Source organism: Clinocottus analis, unplaced genomic scaffold, assembly GCF_023055335.1.
Source record: "Clinocottus analis isolate CAN_PGR_092001 unplaced genomic scaffold, fCliAna1.0.p SCAF_24, whole genome shotgun sequence".
Taxonomy (NCBI): domain Eukaryota; kingdom Metazoa; phylum Chordata; class Actinopteri; order Perciformes; family Cottidae; genus Clinocottus; species Clinocottus analis.
In genome coordinates this window covers 8,990,390-9,011,397 of record NW_027175976.1, presented here as the reverse complement: position 1 = coordinate 9,011,397, position 21,008 = coordinate 8,990,390, and the positions used below count along the sequence as shown (strand labels likewise).

The window sequence follows — 21,008 nt, the reverse complement described above, 5'->3', positions numbered from 1 at the left end:
TCCATCCATCTTTTTGGCACATTACTGTAAAACAAATAACAAAACAAGCACAATAGTGCATTACCAAAGTAACATCATGCTCATTTCTTTCAATCAATGTTTAATTAACAAAAATAGTGCCATCTTCACAACATTTTTGTTTTAACAGCATTATGGTTTAAAAAAGGTTTTTTTTGTGCATGTATAATACAACATTAGTTTCAAATCTGACATGTACTGAAAAAAAACAAACTAGTTCCTAATATCTATCTGTAAAACTGATAATGATGTAGATGAAATGTTGATGACCACACAGTCTAAAGCTGTGAAAATATAAACACCATGACAAAATTAAATCCCTTAGATGTTCAACACAATTGAAATGAAAGCATGAATGTTGCTTTGTTATGATGAGACATAAAATTGAACTACAGCTTTTTGTATGGGGACACAAAATTACTTGTTTATAAAATCAATCAACACAGAAATAATTACAACAAATATTAATGAATCAAATAATTAATTCAATTTGGAATTAATGCATATATCTAGAATTACATGCATTCAAGATATATAAAATTTAGATCGATATGATATAATAAAGATATTGATACCTCTCTACTTTTATTATTTTCTGTATCTCTACATGTTGATGAGGTAGATGGTACTATCCATTAACAGCCTAATTGCAGATCTTGCAGCTGCTAAAACTCAGGTGTCAATCAGCTCAACATCGAGCTTAAAGGATCCTTTGACACAAACAAATAAATATAGAAACACAAAATGTACATAACAGATGTAGAAATACATGAAAAAAATATGTATTTGTGAATTTGTATCAATATATATGCATTTATGTATTTTTGTATGAATTCCAGATGTTATTTGTTCAATAAATTATTACAATTATAACAATTATTTTTTTAGTCCTCCCTATTTTTACAAGGCAGTACAAGCAGTACATGGAGTCTCAATAAATATTGGCTGAGACGACGAGGCTTTTTTGTTTCAAACAATGCAGTGTGTCTTAATAAGCTGGTGGGCCATCTCCATGTTCCCACTAGACTGGTAGATGAGCGAGAGGTTGAAGGCAATCTCTCTCCTCAAATCTAGTTGATCATCAGGGATACCCTGCAAGGTGGTGAAAGGAGGCAGAGGGACAGACAAGAGAAAAGCTCTTATAAAAGCCACATGTTTGTTTGGTTATTTGCATCATTCACGCTGGAGAGGGGCGACTTATATCCATGAAAACCGTTATCAACAAAGTCATTTATTTATGCCATCAACCATGGAAGAAATGTTGTGAAAGTTCCAAATATTCCGGGAAACTAAACGCAGTTTACTGGTTTACTACTGCTATATGAACCCAAAATAAACAATTCAGCTGGGATTTATTTGCATTGAACGGACAAAAAGGATGCTGAAATAATTACCTAAAATTATGCAGATTTGTTAAGTCTAAATTCATGTTTGGTTAGTTCTCTCTGCAAGACGACAATCCAAATCAATGCTTAAAATGCTTGTTTTCTAAAATGGAGGTTGGATCGATTGGTGCTAGGCTAAGCTAACATTCTAGCAAGTCCATCAATAATCAAATTAACAACATTGTTATAGTTTGTACCTTATAGTTTATACATAGTTAAGCCCGGCACGATTTTGGGATTACAAAACACCTTGCCAATGCAAGCTGTGTTTTGTAATCACTTTGTATGTAATCTTTGGTATGAACACAGCATAATGGATGACATGAAGAAATAAATGGTTAAGTATGTATACACACCTCAAGTTTCTGAGCAGGCAGTGTGAGTGCCATCTGGTAGTAATGTATTGCCAAATGTGTAAGGCCTAGCTGGTGCAGCGCTCTGCCCAAGTTGTACATGCTCTCCTGACACACTCCACGAAGGTCCACGTACCGCCAAAGAAAGGAAAAACCCTGAAAACACAAATATATTTAGGCAGAACGGCGTAGAGGAAGTACAGATGTTTCTGGTTTCCTTTGACGGGATTGGGAGTGCTTTAGCACACAAGAGACACTAAAAAAAATAATCAAAAAAAACTACCTGCAGCACTAGTGTATGTCGTTTGGCGACAAACTTCTGAGATGCCATGTGGAAAAAGGTGAGACCCACACACATGCTGTGAAGTGGGATTTTGGGGTGAGTTTGGAAGGCCTGAACATACTGGCCTAAAAAAAAAAAAAAGAAAGACAAAATGTGTTAGATTAATACAGATGGAAAATGAATGACAAACTTCTGGAAAATTAAAGCAAAAATAAAGTAGTAAGTTTACCTGAAAGCAGCAATGCAAACACTGATCGTTAGGTTTTTACGACTAAGGACTACCCCTCCCTTCTTTCAACATCGGTTAGTTAATAGTTAAATTGTTTAATACAGGTATTGGAAAGTGTCAATTGAGAAGTTCCTTGAGTTGATCCCCACGACAGACACCACTATAGCAAATTACATTTTTAGCGCACTCGTTGAAGCGCTGGGCCGGGTTTGAGTGGACTGGACCCGTGCTGTCGGTCGGGAGAAAAATAGGCGTTTGAGACTAAATTCAGGGAAGTAGTACAAGCTGCAAATGGAGCATAACGTTTTTGGACATTTTACTGTATTTTTCACCGCGAGGCATTGTGTTGCAAGTCCTTAAAAATAGGTGACATCATGAAAGTGGCGTCACAAACGCGTCACAAAGTGTGGGGAAAGCCCAGTCAGATAATCAGTGGGCTGATGTCTGCATTTTTGGTCTTTATGTTTCTAGTTTATTGAAGAAAGACCTTAAAATAGGGTATATCATCCAAAAACCTTTACCAATGATTTAAACAGAAAAATATTGTTATTATGTATGCGTTATTATGCTATGATTTTACTGGTCTGGCCCACTTGAGATAAAAAAGGGCAGTATGTGACACCTTAACTAAAATGAGTTTAACACCCCTTCCTTAAACCCTGAAACTTGCCAGACACTAGCGGTTCTGTTAGTCTGTCTTTAAACAGGCATAACATTTTAAATCATGTAGTTGTACTGCTGCAACACAGGTGTTTTCAAACAAATATGTACTTAATTAGCTTAGAATTTTTATTCTATTCAATTATATAAAACATGCAGAATAAGGAGTGCGGTGTGTGTATTACCCAGAGCATGTTTGAAGCTCCCTGACACCATGGCATTGTGTCCACACAGGACGCACAAGGCGTGGTTGTCGGGATGTTTTAACAGTAGACGCAGACAGAAGCGATGGTGACGCTGGTGTTGGGAGGTTATGGTCAACTGAGGGAGTACAACACATTTCAGATATTTGCTTCTTACGTTCACGAGAACAGACAAATGGGAACATTTAAAGACGACATGGCAATTGGACCAAACTTTTCCTTTAAAGTGTTATATTGCGCACTAAAGGAGTTTTGTTTAGGAAAAGAGAAATCTTAGCACATAGCCAGACCTGGTTGAAAATATTCCAAAGCTGAGGCCGATCCACATTTTCCATCAGCATCAATCTATTGAGGAGAGGAAAACAGAAAGAGGACAATTCATACTGTACATTTAACAACTGTCACAAAACAAGTGAAAAACCGATGCTCTGCCTGATGGAGCTGTATATGCAAGTCTACCTAATATAGTTGTAGGCTTTGTAGTAGTTGTGGTCGAGGATGGTGGCGGACAAGCCGAAGCACTCCATCTCCTTCCTTCTGGGCTTGTTGTCGTAGAAAGAGTAGAACTCCATGGCAGACTCGACCAGCAGCTCAGCCTCCTCGTAGCGCTGCACCTCAGAAAGTGTCAGCACGCAGCTCACCAGCAGCTGCCACCAGTCTTCTTTGGACAGAACATTGGTTTTACCTGGGCACAGGGATAAGATGATGCCATCAGTATACCATCGGTATGAATTGTAATGACACCAGTTGGCAACCTCCGATTTAGAAGAGTGAAGCCAATGCGGAACTGCCTTAAACTTGCATTTTCTCTGCTGAGCAGCAGGGGTGACTCCTCCGGTTGCAAAAAAAAAAGAAATCTGATTGTACTGAAGTCTATGAGAAAATGACGCTACGTCTCACTTGATTAATTACCTCAGTAAACATTGTGAACATTGATGTATGATCTCAATCATCATGATGTTTATTTAGTAAACGATGGTCCCTTGGAGTCAAACTGACCATATAGCGTGGTATGCTTTAGGGCCGGCTTACTGCGATTGACAGGTCGCTGACATTTACTGTGTCTCTCATGTCTCTCCTCCACATTCAAAATCTGGTAACTTTTATTTATTGGTTGCAAAAACACCAACGTGGCAATGGCCGTAATCCAAGATGGCAAAGGCAAAATCCACAAAACTCAAGGCTTCATAACAGCAGTCCACAAACCAACGAGTGACATCATGACTATGTCCACTTCTTATATAACTTTATAAAAAGTTGAAGACAGTTGATGATAATACAAATATTTAAGTTCATTAGCTATAGGTCTTTTGAAATAATTTGGGGCCGGTTTTTCAAAAGTAATCTGATTGGATTACAGGTAATCCAGATTTTGTAATCCTGAACAGATTGAATCCAGATCAAAGTAATCCAATCCGACATTGCTTTGAAAAACCAGCATAAAAATTAGATGGATTGCGTGATCCTGGATAGCAGAAAAAGAGATTTCCAAATCTGGATCAGTTTGATCCAGATTAAAACTTTTGAAAAACCGGTCCCTGGTTAATAAGAATAATCATGAAAAACGTGATATTTCCTCTGACAATAATCATACAACTTTCATCTCTCCCTTGTTCTCCAACCACAGGTGAGGGAGGTGACAGTCCTCTTCAGCTCCATAGCTCCACTTTGTGGCAGTCCAATCAAATGAAACTGTACAGCACTCATATATTCCATTTGTCTTTGAAAAAATTACACTTTAAAAAGGAGACAACCAACAAATACATACACATAGTATATCCTTACCAGTGTTGTCCAGATAGGCAGCTTCATGGTCAGCGATCTCTGGCAGAATGGCCTTCACCAGTCTCAGGTGGTTTTTGCCCAACACGGTTACAGAACGCACACACACCTTTGCTCGCTGCATGGCCACCTAAGACACGGGGAAAAAGCAATTGTTCTGTTCACATGATCACACATTATCTTCCGAGATGAAACACATGTGGGTATTTATGAGTGCGTTACCTTGAGTAGCATAGAGATCATACTGATCATTGCATCCAGGTAGTCCTGTGTTTGTCCCTGAGTCTTCAGCAGTGTGGACCGATGCAGCAGCAGCTTTAGTTCCTACAACCACAGCATACATAGAGATATGAGGATACACAGAGAGATAAAACAATATCGGCCCTCTTTTTCAAATCCATACACAAGGTGAGCTAAAGTCAGGTTTTTAAAATTGTTCAGTATTTATTAAGCAGGTATGGAAAAAAAATAGATGAATTCACATTTCTGACTTTAAAATAATAATAATCATAATCATAATAATAATAACAACAACAACAACAACATCTGGCTTAATTACATTTAGTAAAATATGAAAGTGAATTTAGTATAAAACAATCAATAGTCTGGTCGAGATAATTTGTAGGTTTGGTAAATACTAGGGCTGGGGACTGATTAATCGCATGATTTGTCTTCGATTAATTGCATTATGCGCCAAATTCAACAATGAAGTAAAAACTAGTGTATTGCACGCTTTTATTTTAAAGTAATGTTATCAGAACAATATAACAGCACTCCGGTGCAAGAGCAAGTTAACATACATACATGTATGTATAGTTTATAAATCCGTTTTTTTTCTTTTTCTGAACAGGTACTGTTCAGTAGTAAGGGTCCCTGTGAGGGACAAACCACTCCCTCTTGGGTCTATGTTCAGTCTGTTGCTTACCTTAAAGATGTATGTTAAAGAGCAGCAATGAATTAACTTTATACAAAAGCAATAAGTGCTTTTCATATTTTTCAGTTCAGTTTTTCTTCCTCAATGAGAAAAGTCCAGTCTGTGTTGGCTTGAACAAGTGCACTAAACAGTGTCCTTTTATTTAATTCATAGCTGCATCTTATTTATTTATTTTTCATGTTTAATTGACCTCACACGGGCCGTACTGGAAGAGCCGTAAGCTGCCTAGGTCTGAACTACATCTGGAGAGATTTAAAGCGATATGCAAAATCGCTTCCCAATGCAAAAAAAACAAAAACATGCAGTTAACGCATGATCAAATAGTTAACGCCGTTAAAGGATTGCCAGATTAATCTTGCGTTAACGCGCTAATTCGCCCTGCCCTAGTAAATACAAATCTTTATTAGTATGTCATAATTTGGGTTTATCTTGAGCCTTCATATTTTTAGCAAAGCCTTTGTTTGTTTCTTCCCTTGTTAGAGATGGGCTTTCATAAGTTTTTCATATTAATAATTTAGTGGAAGTAAAATTGATAAAATGCAGTATTCAAGGCCTCTTTAGAAGGATATATCAGAAGATGCTTGGCTCCTGTTATCTCATACAAAAAAAAAACAAAAAAACACTTTCCTTTTGTGCCGCTGACGAGTCCTGTGCCAGCGTCTCGCTGTCGTACATGGACTCGAGCGCCTTGAGGGCGCACTCGGGCCGGCCCAGCTGCTGTTGCAGGGTAGCCAGGGAGAGCCGAGCCTCCAGGTGCTGCGGAGCCATGTCCACCACTTTACTGTAGCTCTCTGCCGCTGCCTCCATGTGGCCCAGCGCCTTCAGACACTCTGTGGGACAAGTGATGAAGGTGCTTGTTTAACAGTGGTTTATGTCATTTGATCTAATTAGAGCAAAATTGAGGAGGTAATTTCAAATCCAGTCTTGCACCCGGTTATTGTTATTATTATTATTATTATTATTATTATTTATATATATATATATATATATATATATATATATATATATATATATATATATATATATATATATATATATATATATATATATAATTCTTATATTTTTGAACCATCTAGTTGGAGCTTTTAAAGTCATTCAAGTCAAAACATTTAAATAAACATTCAGTTGCCAGTTTATTAAGTCCAGCTATCTAAAAACAAATGCAATCTAATACAACAGGCCTGCAATAAATCCTCTTTAATAAAGGTTATAATGGAAGAAAGGGGTTGATTCAACAATATGATCATTTTTGAATGTTCACATTTGTGTGCTGTTAAACTATCGACAAAAAACACCCAGAGGCTTGAAGCTTAAGATGCATTCACAGCGAACGCATCATGATTTTAACCCGCGTCGAGATTACATGCAAAGTCAATGCACAGCTGCGTAGAAGCTGCGTAGATGCATATTTTCCAGCGGGCAGCGCGTGAGACGCGTTTAGGCAGCACGAACAGCCCGTTGGCCGCGGGGCGAACTTGGGTCGACACGCGAGTTGAAATATCCCAACTCCGGCAGCATAAACGAGAGAGTCATAGTTGCGCCAGCCAATCAGCGTTGCGATGTTCCACTCGTCACCGCCGTCCTGCTGCTGCTGAATCAAACTGCTGCTGGTCCTCCGGAACGAGCGCTGAAAGCGGCTTTATTCAGGCTGTTGTTGGACTACGGATACTATTATGAACCCAGCCACGATGGAGTTGATGTCCCGACGGTTTTGTGACTTCCACAACAAGTATAATGCAGATCCTAGTGGTTATTTCATCTATAATCTATAACGAAAAAGATTGTTCTTTTACCAGAGAAAAGCAGCAGAGATAAGCCACGCCCCCTTTGTGGAGCCGCGATTAGTCATGCTGCTTTTAGTGTACACACACTTTTTCTTGACGCGCGCCGAGAAAATTTTTGCCGCATTCGCTGTGGACGCACTATTAGACTCTTCCTGAAAATAAAAATGTTCAATTTGACACTCTTACTTCATTAAAAAAACAAAAAAACAATATGTACTGTATTAGATAATAACATTCAAACAATATATCAGATATTAAGGAAACACGCCTTGTTGAAATACTGGCTTCTTCGACAACAATTCTAGAGGCAGTAGCATTCATTCATTCATCAGTTTTCATTTTGGCCTGTGTGATCCCGCCCACTGCCTACTTATGCCAGACATGAAACACACTGGCAGGCAAATAGTGTGCATCAGAAATGCAAGCAAGCAAAAAACTGGATCAAGAGAAATATAGTTGCTGAGCTACGGTCTCGCTAAGCTAAAAAACCTTGGCATCTTCATCTTTTTATGAAGATGCCAAGGAGATTTAGCTGAGCTAAAAGGCCTTGACATCTTCATCGTTTTATGAAGATTTCAAGGAGATGCATTTGAAGGATGGAGACAGTTTAGAGCCCAGAAGAATTTTAAGACAGATGGCGAGTTGGATAATTTTCTCCAGGACAGGTAATCATTGAGCTACAGCTAAGGTTAGTACACCTTAATGTATTACTGATACTAGTAAGGAAAGTGTCTAGAGCTTCTCGCTCATTTGCCAGTGAAAGTTGTGTCACCCAGCTGGAAGCTCCAGCTGCTGGAAGCTCCAGCTGCTGGAAGCTCCAGCTGCTGGAAGCTCCAGCTGCTGGAAGCTCCAGCTGCTGGAAGCTCCAGCTGCTGGAAGCTCCAGCTGCTGGAAGCTCCAGCTGCTGGAAGCTCCAGCTGCTGGAAGCTCCAGCTGCTGGAAGCTCCAGCTGCTGGAAGCTCCAGCTGCTGGAAGCTCCAGCTGCTGGAAGCTCCAGCTGCTGGAAGCTCCAGCTGCTGGAAGCTCCAGCTGCTGGAAGCTCCAGCTGCTGGAAGCTCCAGCTGCTGGAAGCTCCAGCTGCTGGAAGCTCCAGCTGCTGGAAGCTCCAGCTGCTGGAAGCTCCAGCTGCTGGAAGCTCCAGCTGCTGGAAGCTCCAGCTGCTGGAAGCTCCAGCTGCTGGAAGCTCCAGCTGCTGGAAGCTCCAGCTGCTGGAAGCTCCAGCCACTGGAGCCAATAGCCACGAGCATACGATGACGGGGAGGCTGCACATACTGAAATGACAAGTATCCCTTGAACAGGGTCTGGAGAGTAGTAGACATAGTTATTAAAAAGCAAACATTAGCTGGTTTATAATTTTTCTAAAAACTAAAAAACATTAGCTGATCAATTCATATTGTTGCTCGCCATTTCAAAAGCATAATGTTGCACTTGTGTCATCTCAATGTCCTCAACCTAGCAACCAAGGTAAACTTTGAAGACCGCTTGCCCGAAGGTGCCGGTAACTACCTGCGTCGCACCGGGCAGACACTCAGATCATCTCCGTGGTCAAATCAGCTGCAGGCTGACAGTGACGTGAAACGTATTCAAACAAGTGGAAAGAGCCACAACTTCCGGTGTTCCAAATTGTGACTGATACGTATGTGTTCAGAACATTTCTGACCACATCCAAATATCTTAACTGTACTAGTACGTTTGTGTTTGACGTATGACAACATTTCTGTCTGAACAGTACAGTTAAGATGTTTGTATGTGGACCGTTACTGGCACTTTCAGGCAGGCGGTCTTTTTAGGAGACAGGGTTGGGAAGAGACACCTCTCAACATTATTTAGATTTTGGCCTGCAGTTCCGTTTTGAAACACTAGCTGTCAGCGTTAGATAAGATAGATAGATAATTACTTTATTGATCCCCAAAGGGAAATTCAAGGTCCAAGTAGCTCGACACATCACACAACATAATATATACATACACACACTATTAAAAAAAGATTGTCCAAAAGAAAAATTAAAAAAACAAGAAAAAATTGGATGGAGGGAGGGGGCGTGTTGTGCAGGCTAACATAGCCAGAAGCCAGTAAGGGCGTTGTGCAGGGGGCTAACATAGCCAGTAGATAGCGAACCCCGTATATAAATTGTGAGTGAGTGGGTTGGGGGCTATGTATGTTTGAGGGGGAGGAGACTATGCAGAGAAGTCTAAGATAGTAGCTTTGATAGACTTTGATACGTTAGATATTTGATCATTTGTATACATCGTGTATATATAAATTGTGAACTTTTGCTTTCTGTTGGCCGTACCTGCGTGTCGAAGCCAGACGACAGCCAGATTGTACTTCTCGGATATGACGAGGGCAGATAGCAGAGGCAGAGCAGTCATGTACTCGCCCTCCTCCAGGTAGGCTTCACCTATGTCCAGGTACAAGTCACCAATCTCCTCTGGATTCTGTTCCATCAGCGATGACACTAGCCCCTGTGGGTGGGTGGGTCAGAGCGATTGAGACAGATGTGTTGTATCCATTTTTACTCTCCAAAAAAAAAGTTAAAACTCACTGATAGAAATCAATATTTTAAGCTTAAATTAGATTTTCTAAATGATGCAAGTATGTTGCTAATAAAATATTTTAAGTTCCGTTTACCTCCAGGGGTGTGTCGACATGCAGGTGTATGAGGCAAACAGTTAGCTTGGCCCTAAGGTCCACTGGAACACTGTCTGGTACATGTACATCTTTAATTTCATCTGGACACACAGACACACAACACACACAATCAGCATTCCTATGCTCCAAAAAAAAACAAAAAACAATTATGATGACAGCTTCTTTGGTGGAGAGGAGTGTGGGAAGTGTGAGAAGATTTGCAAAGGCGTGAAGACCAGACTACATTTCCACAATGAGAAAATAACTCTTAACAAAGGGTCAATTATGAAGAAAAGTTCAAAACAAAGCTCTATTTGATTGTATGGTTTTTAAATTGTTCACATTTTGAAGCAAATATGAGTCATATGTTCTTGCTACATAATTATACATTGTGTAAAAAAAAAGCGCAGGGCCACAGCTCGCTTTTTTGCGAGTGGTACATGTTTGTAAAGTGTCGGCGATGTGGAGAACATGGTGAAAGCCGCTGCATGCTGTGCTGATCGAAACGTTTATTTAGCGCTTAAGAAACTTATGGATGTGTTGAAAGCACTCATAATTATAAGACAGTGTTACAGTACACCATAGATAATAATATTGTATAACATGATTAAGGTGGACTCAAGATAAGAATACTTATCACTGCTTCAATTGATTGAATTTCTGATTATGAATAATATATACATACTGATCCATCTATTCAAACTCCTAGTTATATGGTAATCAACACACACATACATACATACACATACATAGTACATAGTATGCGCATACAGTATCCTCATACGAATATACAAATTTGTATACTACCACCAGCAGGCACATTTAAATAAATATAATCTGATTGATTTGGGTGATGAGGCACGGCTGAAGTGACTTGTGTTACGCGGCGTTACGCTGCATTCACAACAGGAAGTGTTGCGAATATTAGCTATGCTTTGAATGTGAAAGCACCATTAGATTTTGTCATGACTATGGACTTAAATTCATCATATGTAGTCATGGTCATCTTCTGCTCGTCAGCAGAGAAAAGAGATGTTCTTTATCTGAATTTCTTTGCTATTTTAAAAAGAGAACATCGCGAATTTGGCATTTGCCTTTTCTCCCTTCTGAAGAGGAGCGGGCACAGTTAATTATCCTGAGGACTGACGTCTGGTTAGAATGAACGAGACGTTTAAGGGAGGATCCACCTTCGTGGAACCGACATATCCTGTAGTCAATCATCTCGTTAGGTTAAGCTGGATAACAGGACATTTGATCGGCTTTGTTGAACCACGTACATGGAATAGGGCCCTGGTCTAGTGGGCTAAGCTTGTTTAGTAGCTGGAAAAGAGTGCAGGCACTGTTCTTTTGTAAAATTGTTGGAGACAGTTCAGGCAGAATGAGGACTTCAAAGGAGCTTTCATGCAAGAAAAAAGTTATGCATGGGGAATGCAGATTTCTTTTTTTTAAAAAATCCTTTACTAATCTCACAGTGGCGAAATTATTTTCTGCATTTTACCCATCCTTAGTAATTAAGGTTCAGTGTCTTGCTCAAGGACACTTCGACGAACAGAAGAACAGGGGATCGAACCGGCTACCTTGTAGTTTCAGGACTACCACTTCCCATGAACTCCAAAAATCCAAAGTACACTGACATAAAACGTCATTAATAATAAATACATGGCGAAATGCCTGTACTTTCGTGGAAATGTTTACAGGTTACGCTTGCCCATGAGTGACTCGCGGATTCTTGGAATTTTTGCCAAAAGCTGATCTCTGTGAGATCGCCGTGAGATCTAAGCTCAACATTGAGTATTAATTGAGAACGGCCGTATAAAATCTACAACCCCATTTAAAAATGATTTGTAGAGAAAAGCTGGCTCATTGTAACCACTAATACTGATACAACATGATGGCTCACACTCGTTTATTTTAAAAATATATTCAGTGCCAAATATTAGTTATTTTTTGCACAGATAGAACTTTTTGCATTGTTGTAACAAAGTGATTGCACATGTTATTTGTTTATGTTTGATAGAGCAATCTGGTTTACTCAAAAGGGATTGCAATTTTCTTTATTCTAATCACAGAGAAAGTCACAAAAAGTTATTTCAATAAAGATTCTGCATGGAACATTTCGTTACAATTGTGTTGGGGCGGTGGGGCAAGAACATTTTTCTTCCTCGAAAAAGTGGGTCGTAACAAAAAAGGTTTAAGAAACCACTGCATTATATGAATAATTTCTGTCATATTCATTGAATGTGCTATAACTCTGTTATGTTGTTCATTTTGTCAAAGTGGGCACCTCTGTGATACCAGAAAATACAAGTTGAACCTGAAGACTTCTGATTAAACTAGTGTTTCCCAAACTGTCAACCAAATCCACAACAGGTGATTTTTACTGCCATTTCCGGATCACCTTATTTTATCTTGAATAGGTTAAATATTAGACATTTGTCATATTTAGCAAACTAATTCTTGAGTTATGGCTAAAACAATGTCTTTTTGAGTCCACATTTAACCAAAAACATCTAATCAGTTCTTCAGTTCAGTTTGTGCCAAGAACTTTATATTGTATTGCACAGTATCGCAATGTAAGTTTAAAGAAAAGGGAAATATCTGCATCAAGATTTACGTTTTTTTCAAACAGTTACTCACCGTTGTCTTCAACAGCTATTTCCTTCGTAGTCTTCGACTTTGTGTCTTCCTCATTCTTCTCGTCTTGCTCCTCAGCCGTTTCCTCTGCCACTCTCTCTTCTTGTCTTGGATCCTCACATCCCGATTTGGATTCATCCTTTACCAAAACAATACCTGCAAACTGGACTAAGACCTGGGAAAACACACACAAATGATAATCATTTAGTAATACAAATTACATATTTCCTTTGCTCTATCTTTAAAGCTGAATTACACCTGTGTTTTCTATGCGATCTTTGTCATTCGATCACACAAGAAGGACACATTAAATGTCAAGTCCGTACAATCAAAAATCCTGCTCCCATTGTGATGATCCATCAGCCACACCGAGGTGTGGACACCTCCTGTTCCTATAGCATTTAAAAATGAATTGGCCTTGTTTGTATATGTAAATGATGTGACTGTCACAAATAATTCAATGATGAAAACACTATTATATACATATATATATATACACATATATATACATATACATACATATACATACATATACATATATATACATATACATACATATACATATACATACATATACATTTATATACACATATATATATATATACACACATATACACATATATATATATATATATATATACACACACATATACATATATATATTTATATACACATATATATATATATACACACATATACATATATATATTTATATACACATATATATATATATATATATATATATATATATATACACACATATACACATATACATATATATATATATATATATATATATATATATATATATATATATATATATATATATATATATATGATAACTATCTGATCAAACAGGTCGCATTGAAGTGTGTAACCACGGCCGATAAGACAAGAACGAGCATCTCTGCCCACAAACCCAGAGAGGTCTACCTGCAAGGCCTTGTTGTACTGGCGGTTGGCGATGTAGAGCTCAGCTGCCATGTTAATGAAATCATCGCTGACCAGGCTGGGATGTCGCTCCAGAGCTTCCTCTATTACACCCAGAGCCGAGGGTAAGTCGTTACTCTCATAGTAACTCCTGAACAGGACACAGACAGAGATGTTTGTAGGAACCTACAGCCCTGACACTACAGTCCTGACATTGTATTCATAAAAACTGTGTTAGGGCCCGGCATTCATGGATGCATTTGTGGACCTTGTCTGGTTTGTGTGTAATGTACTTGGCCATGTCCTTGGAGAGCTGCATGAAGTGGTCTCCGTCTTCCATCGGCAGCAGTGATAGGATCCTGCGGTAGCCATCCATGCACTGTTTGTGCTCGCCCAGACGCATGTGGAGGCCGGAGCGCTCCCACACGTAGCGCACGTTGGTGGGGTCGTATTTAATTGCTGCAGTAGAGAGGGAATAGGAATAATGCGAACAACTATTTTCATCATACATCATCGTACTGTTTAATGCATAGTAAAATATGGTGGAGGAGAAGCTTCTTTGGAACAAGAAAAAATGTACCATAGTCGTGAAAGGACAAAGTTAGCTACAAAGTTGTGTAGTATGATGTATTAAAGACAATAACAGTAAAAAGCACCTACGTTACTTTGTGGGTAAAAGTAATGTAAATCAGTAAAACCATCTGAAACATAATTTAGTCACCAATGTTTTTAGTTTCCCACTGCCTCTTCTAGTTATTTTGTTTATGCTATTGTGTGAATTTGTTGAATCTAAACTCTTAAGTTACACAATAACACAAACTAACAGATTGTGGCAGAGATTGAGCAGCAACTCCTGTGTTTGGCAAGGTAGAAATTACTGTTTTTGTCAATGGAGTATGGTTCCTCGTCAAGGTAATGCAGTGAAAATAGTTATAACTATTTTATAACGTAATTTTCACAATTACAATAATTATTTTTGCTTATTAGCTTAAAACAGAATACAGATCTAAGATCAACATTGAGCATGAAGTCAGAGCGGCCGTATCAAATCTACAACCTCATTTAAATAATATTTGTATAGCAAAGCAGGCTCATTGCAGCCACTAATACTGATACAATGTGATGGCACATTATTGTTATCTTGAAAATATTTTCAGTACCAAATATTAGTTTTTTTTTTACACAGATACAACTTCGACAAGCGGTCGGAACCTCCTTACCATAACATATGTTAACATCCAAATGTAGTTTATAAATATTTTTTTCTGAACAGGTACTGTTTAATAGTAAGGGTCCCTGTGAGGGACAAACCACTCCTTCTTTTGTCCATGTTCAGTCTGTTGCTTAAGTTAAAGATGTATGTTAAAGACCAGCAATTAATTAACTCTATACAAAAGCAATAAGTGCTTTTCATGTCTTTTGTTCAGTTTTTCTTACTCAGTGAAAAAAGTCCAGTCTGTGTTGTCTTGAACAAGTGCACTGATGTCTGGTTGAATGAGGTGGAGATGTGAAGGAATGCTGACAGGTATCAGCGGTGGCTTTGCGCGATTAATGTTCAATCCGGGTCTGCTGAGCTTGCAGCGCGAGCTGCAGGTAGTCTGACCGCTTTGTGAGGCGACTCGCTCGCGTGGTGCTCGTTGAGGACAGAAACTACAGAAAAATACGTGCTTTCACGTCAGGCTTAAGTCGGCAAATAGTCTGGTAATGCTATTGTGCTACGGTGCAAAGGCGGACCAAAGTTATTCGACTTCAAAGTTAAAAGTTTTTATTTTTTAAATGCAGTTAACGCATGATCAAGTAATTAACGCTGTTAATCGAGTGAAAAGCAATATTAACGCGTTAACTTGCCCAGCCCTAATATATATATATATATATATATATATATATATATATATATATATATATATATATATATATATAATATTTGACTTCTGAGTGTCAAGACTGACCTTTTGAATAGCAGACAATGGCCTGTCGGATGTTGTCCTGTTCCAGAGACATTTCTGCAAGTCTGATCCATTCCTCACAGTCTGAAGGGTTTAGGTGGGCAGCAATCAGACCAAACTGCAGTGCCTTGTCCATGTCTTCTTCATCCTCATAGATCATGGCCAATGTGGAGAAAGGCTCATAGGCCAAAGGAGCTGGCCGACAGGGGGAAAACTTGAATTTAGATACGTGATAAATTGAAAGAATTGATAGCTCAAAAAACCCACACAACATTGTTTCATACCCTGTCTTATGATCTCCATACACATCAAGATGGCGTCCTCTTTTTCTCCCCTGGCGTAACGGATGTTGGCTTCTCCCATCAAGCCTCTCAGAGCTCGGGGCAGCTTGCTGCGATGACGTCGCTCCTAGACAATCACAAACTAAATTAACAAACATGGGAAACCAATTGACACATTGGAAACCAATTGACACACTTTTGCCGCCGCCGCCACCTCCCCTCCTCACCCTCATCATCTTCTTGTTTTCTCGGTTCAGCTCCATCTCCAGCTCAAATACATCCCCCACCGTCGGATCCTCCTCCGCGTCCTCCTCCTCTTCCTCCAACTCTCTCTTTTTCCTGGCCCTCCGTTCTCTTGCTCCTTCACTCCGGCGCTTCTGCCTCTTCATTGTCTCCTCCATCTCCATCCTCACCTTCTCCTCTTCCTCCGCCCTGTAGTTCTTATCCTCTTCATCATCAACATAGCTTAAGCGGTCGTCCTCTCCCTCCTCATGCTCATCTGAAGATGGTGGTTCTGGCATTTCTCCCAACATGGAGGCAAAGGCCTGCTGGACCCCCGGGCTAACTCCCTCTTCTGAAAGGAGGGTAGAGTATTGGACCATAGTCCAATAATAATAATATTCAATTTACCATTATATAGCCCAAATATATCAGCAAATATGCACATTTTATATATTAAAAGGAGTGGATAATTTTGCTTAAAAAAATTAATATAACTAAAATGATTACAGAAATAAGTTATTATACTTTGGGAAGTGATCCTTAAACCCATTTTCTGTAGAGTTGGAAGTGGAAGTAGTGTGGGATCAGAAGATTCAGCAGAAAGGTGGGTATTTGGGGGTGGCTGTGGCTCAGCGGTGAGCAGGGTCGTCCTTCAATCAGAGGATCGGCGGTTTGATCTCTGGCTCCGCTAGCCCATGTCGATGTGTCCTTGAGCGAGACACTTAACCCTCAATTGCTCTCGTAGCTGCACCTATGGTGTATGAATGGTTGATAATACTGATGTGGCACCTTGCATGGTAGCTCCTCCCATCAGTGTGTGAGCAGGTGTGAATGGGTGAATGATGTCATGTAGTGTTAAAGCACTTTGAGTGGTCGAAAGACTAGAAAAGCGCTGAACAGGCCCATTACCATTTATTTGGTGGAGGTCCATAGTTCGGGTAATATGTCAGAGGAGGGGTCTAATGAGAGATATATAACTAGGGAAGCAAATAAAGAATTGTTAGAAACAGATGATCAGAGTAAGGATGCAATTAATGCTCCCTTCACTTTGGAATAATTAAAAAGGGCCATAAGTAACTCAGGTCTAACTGCTCCAGGTAAAGATCAGATATGCAATATTATGTTGACCTATCTGTTTGATTTTTGGATTAGAGGTGATTCTGGAGTTGTATAATAAAGTTTGGCATCAATGAAGCCAGGTAACCAGGACTTTAGAAACAAGCAGTTATAGTACCCATCAGGACACCAGGAAAATATCCCACTAATCCAGCAACTTATAGACCAATAGCACTGACTTCCCACATGTGTTAGATCATGGTGCGCATGGTCACAGATAAACTAACATTATTTGGAATCTTAGATCAAAATATCAAAGTGGAAGGAGGGGGAACAATGGATCCAATAGTATGTCCAGAAGCAGAGGCGAGAAAGGTATACGTGAATAAGGAGGTAGTAGTAGCAGTGTTTTTCAAGGTGGAAAAAGCATATGATTAACTATGGAAAGAGGGGTTATTGATCAAAATTAAAAGATTAGGAATATTGGGTAAAATGTTCAGATGGGTTAAACAATTTTTGTTGGGTCGCTTTCTTGATAGTAAGAGTGGGAAGGTGTTTGTCGGCCTGCCGTTTGGTTGACAACGGAACACCACAAAGGAGTGTGGAATGAATATGATTGTGGAAAAGAGAGAGGAATATGTTGTGAAACAATCAGAAGAGTTGAACGGTGGGAATTGGATTGGGGATATAAATCTTCAGTGGAAAAAACAAATACCCTTTTCTTTACAAGGAAGAAAATTGGAACAGAGGTCAAAATGTATTTATATGGTTAAGAGCTGAAAAGGACGGACTCATACAAGTTTTTTCGATCCCTCCCTCCCCCCAAAGGTTTTAAATGTAATGAGATGCTAGGTGAGAACAGACAGGGGACCTGACAGGTCTGGTTTGAAAGATATATGAGTCTGAAAAGATTCTTAAAGCTGCCGCATGTACCACATCTAACTTCTGCCAATAAGGTTTTAGACGGCGACTTATAAGTTACACAACCACATGGTTGTGGGACTTATAGGTCGGCGTCTAAAACCTTGGTTGTGTGACTCATAGGTCGGCGCCCAAAACCTTATAGGGGAAGTTAGAGTGGTACAAGCGGCAGCTTTAAGAATTTGTAGTGTGGCTTTTAAAACAACATCAGTTCCGGCGTTGCAGGTAGAAATAGGGGAAATGCCATTGGAGTTGAGAAGAACACAAATAATAATGACATATTGGGTCAGTTTTCAAGTACATAACGACCATCCAACAAAAAGTGCAATTGAGCCATGCTGGGAACATGATAAAACACAAACGACGAAGCTCATGTGAGTGCATACCATCTACTGGCACAATGGACAGTTTTTTAACATCTCGTCCCGTGTTTTTATGATTTTGGTTGGGGGCTAAGGAGAAGGCTAGGGAATTGAGTATATTGATTAGGAAGTATTCTCCAGCAGTATTCCTCCATGTCTACTGCTTCAGCCTGTAATAGATCTTGGCCTCCTAGAACGGGTGAGAGGAATGTGGGGGTAGCTGTAAGATGGTGGAGTCATACATAAGGAAGAGGTTCATCAATTATATTCAAATTCATACAGATGGGTCTAAAGACCTGATTACTAGAAGAACATTAGCAGCAGCACTAATCCCAGAATTTGAGTATGAGTGTGGGAAAAGACTGAATGATGACTTATCTGCGTTTATATGTGAGATGATGGGCATAGTTAAGGCATTACAGTCGTTGGAGGACGTTAGGCGAGTAAAAGTGGTGATTGCATGTGATTTATGTTAACTAGTTTAACATTTTGACACTGTAGAAGTAGAGAGGATATACTTTATGAGATTCTGCAAATATTGTACAGAATCAATCAAATGAGGGTGACGGTTCATTTTGTGTGGGTCACGGCCCATGTGGGAGGATGGAGCGGCAAAACGGGCACTGAAGAGTGTTAGAAATATGGTTAATCTATTATAGTATAAGCAGAACAGAAGCTAAAGAGTGGGCAGAATGAATGGAAGAGGAGGAGCAAAGGAAGATATCTGTTTAAAAATAAACCATTGGTGGGGAGTGCAGGAGCGAGTGGACGGAGTAGAAAAGAGGAGAGGGCAGGGGACAGGGATAAGGAATGGCCATACGGGGCTGAATTGTTAGTTCCCTCTATATTACTAAAAAACATAATGATTGGAAGTGTAAGTTCTGTGGGGTAGAAGAAACAGTGGAAAATGTGTAATTGGTCTGTCAGAGATACGAGCCAGCGCCAAAATGGTCTAAGAGAGATGTGTGATGGAAGTATAATGAATGTGCTAAAGAAACACTGTAGTGATAAATGTTGGGAAAGGCTTCTGGAATATTTAGAGGTTACAAGGTTAAGGTTAGAATTTGATAGAGTTAAACATTTTTATTATTTTTAATTGATGTTTGTGTGTTCTTTGTCTGGTTTTCGTTTGGGGTTGTATTAGAGAGGTATTTACTTAGTCCACACACCAGATTAGTGGGTGGCGATAATGCTGCCGAAAGTTGTTTGCCAACCGCTATAAAAAGCAAGAAGAAGAAGAAGAAGAAGAAGAAGAAGGGCAGTTTTACCGATGTTTCCCGGGAGTTGTGCAGATGTAGAGGGCTGAGCATCATCCTCCACACCGTCAGCTGATACTGATGACTCCTGAGAGAGGAAAGGACGTTGTGTTAAGTTACCTAAACAGCAATGCACATTTTATAGCAGAAGTTTCAATCTAAACACAACCGTCGCGTTGCGATATTGTCGTAGTGAAGCTAATGTTAAACCAGCATCAGGTGGAAAGTGATACACCTGTGTTAGCTATGCTAACGTAGCTCTGCTTCTAAATTGTGGTTTAGCTAGCGAGCTGTTAACTGACTTTGAGATCCAAAATGTCGACTTTATGTTGCCTAAACAACAAATAATACATATGTAATACCGTGAGCTAACGCACGTGTAAGTATACTAGTCGACTGTTCAACAAACATAGCATAACGAAAATAAATTGAAGACGTTGTAGTGTTAACAGCTTCCGCCATAGCGCGATACTTTAGCGATGCTAAATTACTATGCTTATAGGCTGTGGGGTTTTGCATGGTTTACCTAACGTTAACTCGTTCCTATATCCATAATTTGTGATTACCTTGGCTTTGCGCTCATCCCTACGCTGGTCAAACTCCTCAAAAGTGATCCGACCCTCCAGGTAGTCTATCAGCTCAGAGCTAAAACCAGACATATCTGTCTCTTCACGTGGCTCGGTCTGTGTCTGTGGGCTGACTGGCGGGGCACGAGATGTGCTTTTACAGACTAAATGCATCATATCACACTACAGCTGCAACAGAATATCAACTGTTAAGAGAAACCATTCTCGTGACGAACTGCAGCAATTTAAATGACGCTGAAAACAAACCCCAGCATGGTGAACTGCAGTCACGTGACATGAAAACACTACCGGGGTTGGCGTCGAGAAAAAAGGAAAGGGTCACGAACTCACGTTAACGCCAAGCCGGTACTACTCTACATGCATTTGATTATTCAGCACATATTTATTATCAATAACGAACCAGTCATCAAACTGTTCATGATAATTAATAATATTAAAGAGGGATGAATTTATTATTTATGAATTTTTTATTATTTATTTATTCATGTTATTGTCAGGAGGTGGCGCCATTTTCCAAATTGTATAAAGTTATGTCTGTATAATTGTACTTT

The 21,008-nt window shown here is 39.5% G+C and overlaps 1 protein-coding gene across 1 annotated transcript; it reads right to left on the bottom strand.

The window, feature by feature from the left end:
- Window positions 1-83: 83 nt before the first annotated feature.
- gtf3c3 (general transcription factor IIIC, polypeptide 3) lies at window positions 84-20,711 on the bottom strand. Its single transcript, XM_068590769.1, has 19 exons — window positions 20,437-20,711; window positions 19,883-19,958; window positions 16,281-16,627; window positions 16,057-16,180; window positions 15,776-15,967; window positions 14,120-14,285; window positions 13,830-13,977; window positions 12,900-13,071; window positions 10,263-10,363; window positions 9,925-10,096; window positions 6,477-6,677; window positions 5,136-5,239; window positions 4,917-5,043; window positions 3,591-3,816; window positions 3,422-3,476; window positions 3,114-3,249; window positions 2,040-2,164; window positions 1,760-1,912; window positions 84-1,110 (listed from the first exon to the last, which is right to left on the bottom strand). The coding sequence occupies exons 1-19, from the start codon at window positions 20,611-20,613 to the stop codon at window positions 988-990; spliced, it is 2,925 nt and encodes a 974-aa protein (XP_068446870.1). The 5' UTR covers window positions 20,614-20,711; the 3' UTR covers window positions 84-987.
- Between the last annotated feature and the right edge of the window lie 297 nt (window positions 20,712-21,008).

What these genes read in the sequence shown, in the direction of transcription:
- gtf3c3 (XM_068590769.1), bottom strand. Translation starts at nt 20,613, where the DNA reads ATGATGCATTTAGTCTGTAAAAGCACATCTCGTGCCCCGCCAGTCAGC. An exon ending in AATAGCTGTTGAAGACAACG is followed by an intron (nt 10,364 to 12,899) that starts GTGAGTAACTGT and finishes CTGTGTGTCCAG; the next exon opens with ATGAAATTAAAGATGTACAT. An exon ending in TGATCTCTATGCTACTCAAG is followed by an intron (nt 5,044 to 5,135) that starts GTAACGCACTCA and finishes CCCGTGTCTTAG; the next exon opens with GTGGCCATGCAGCGAGCAAA.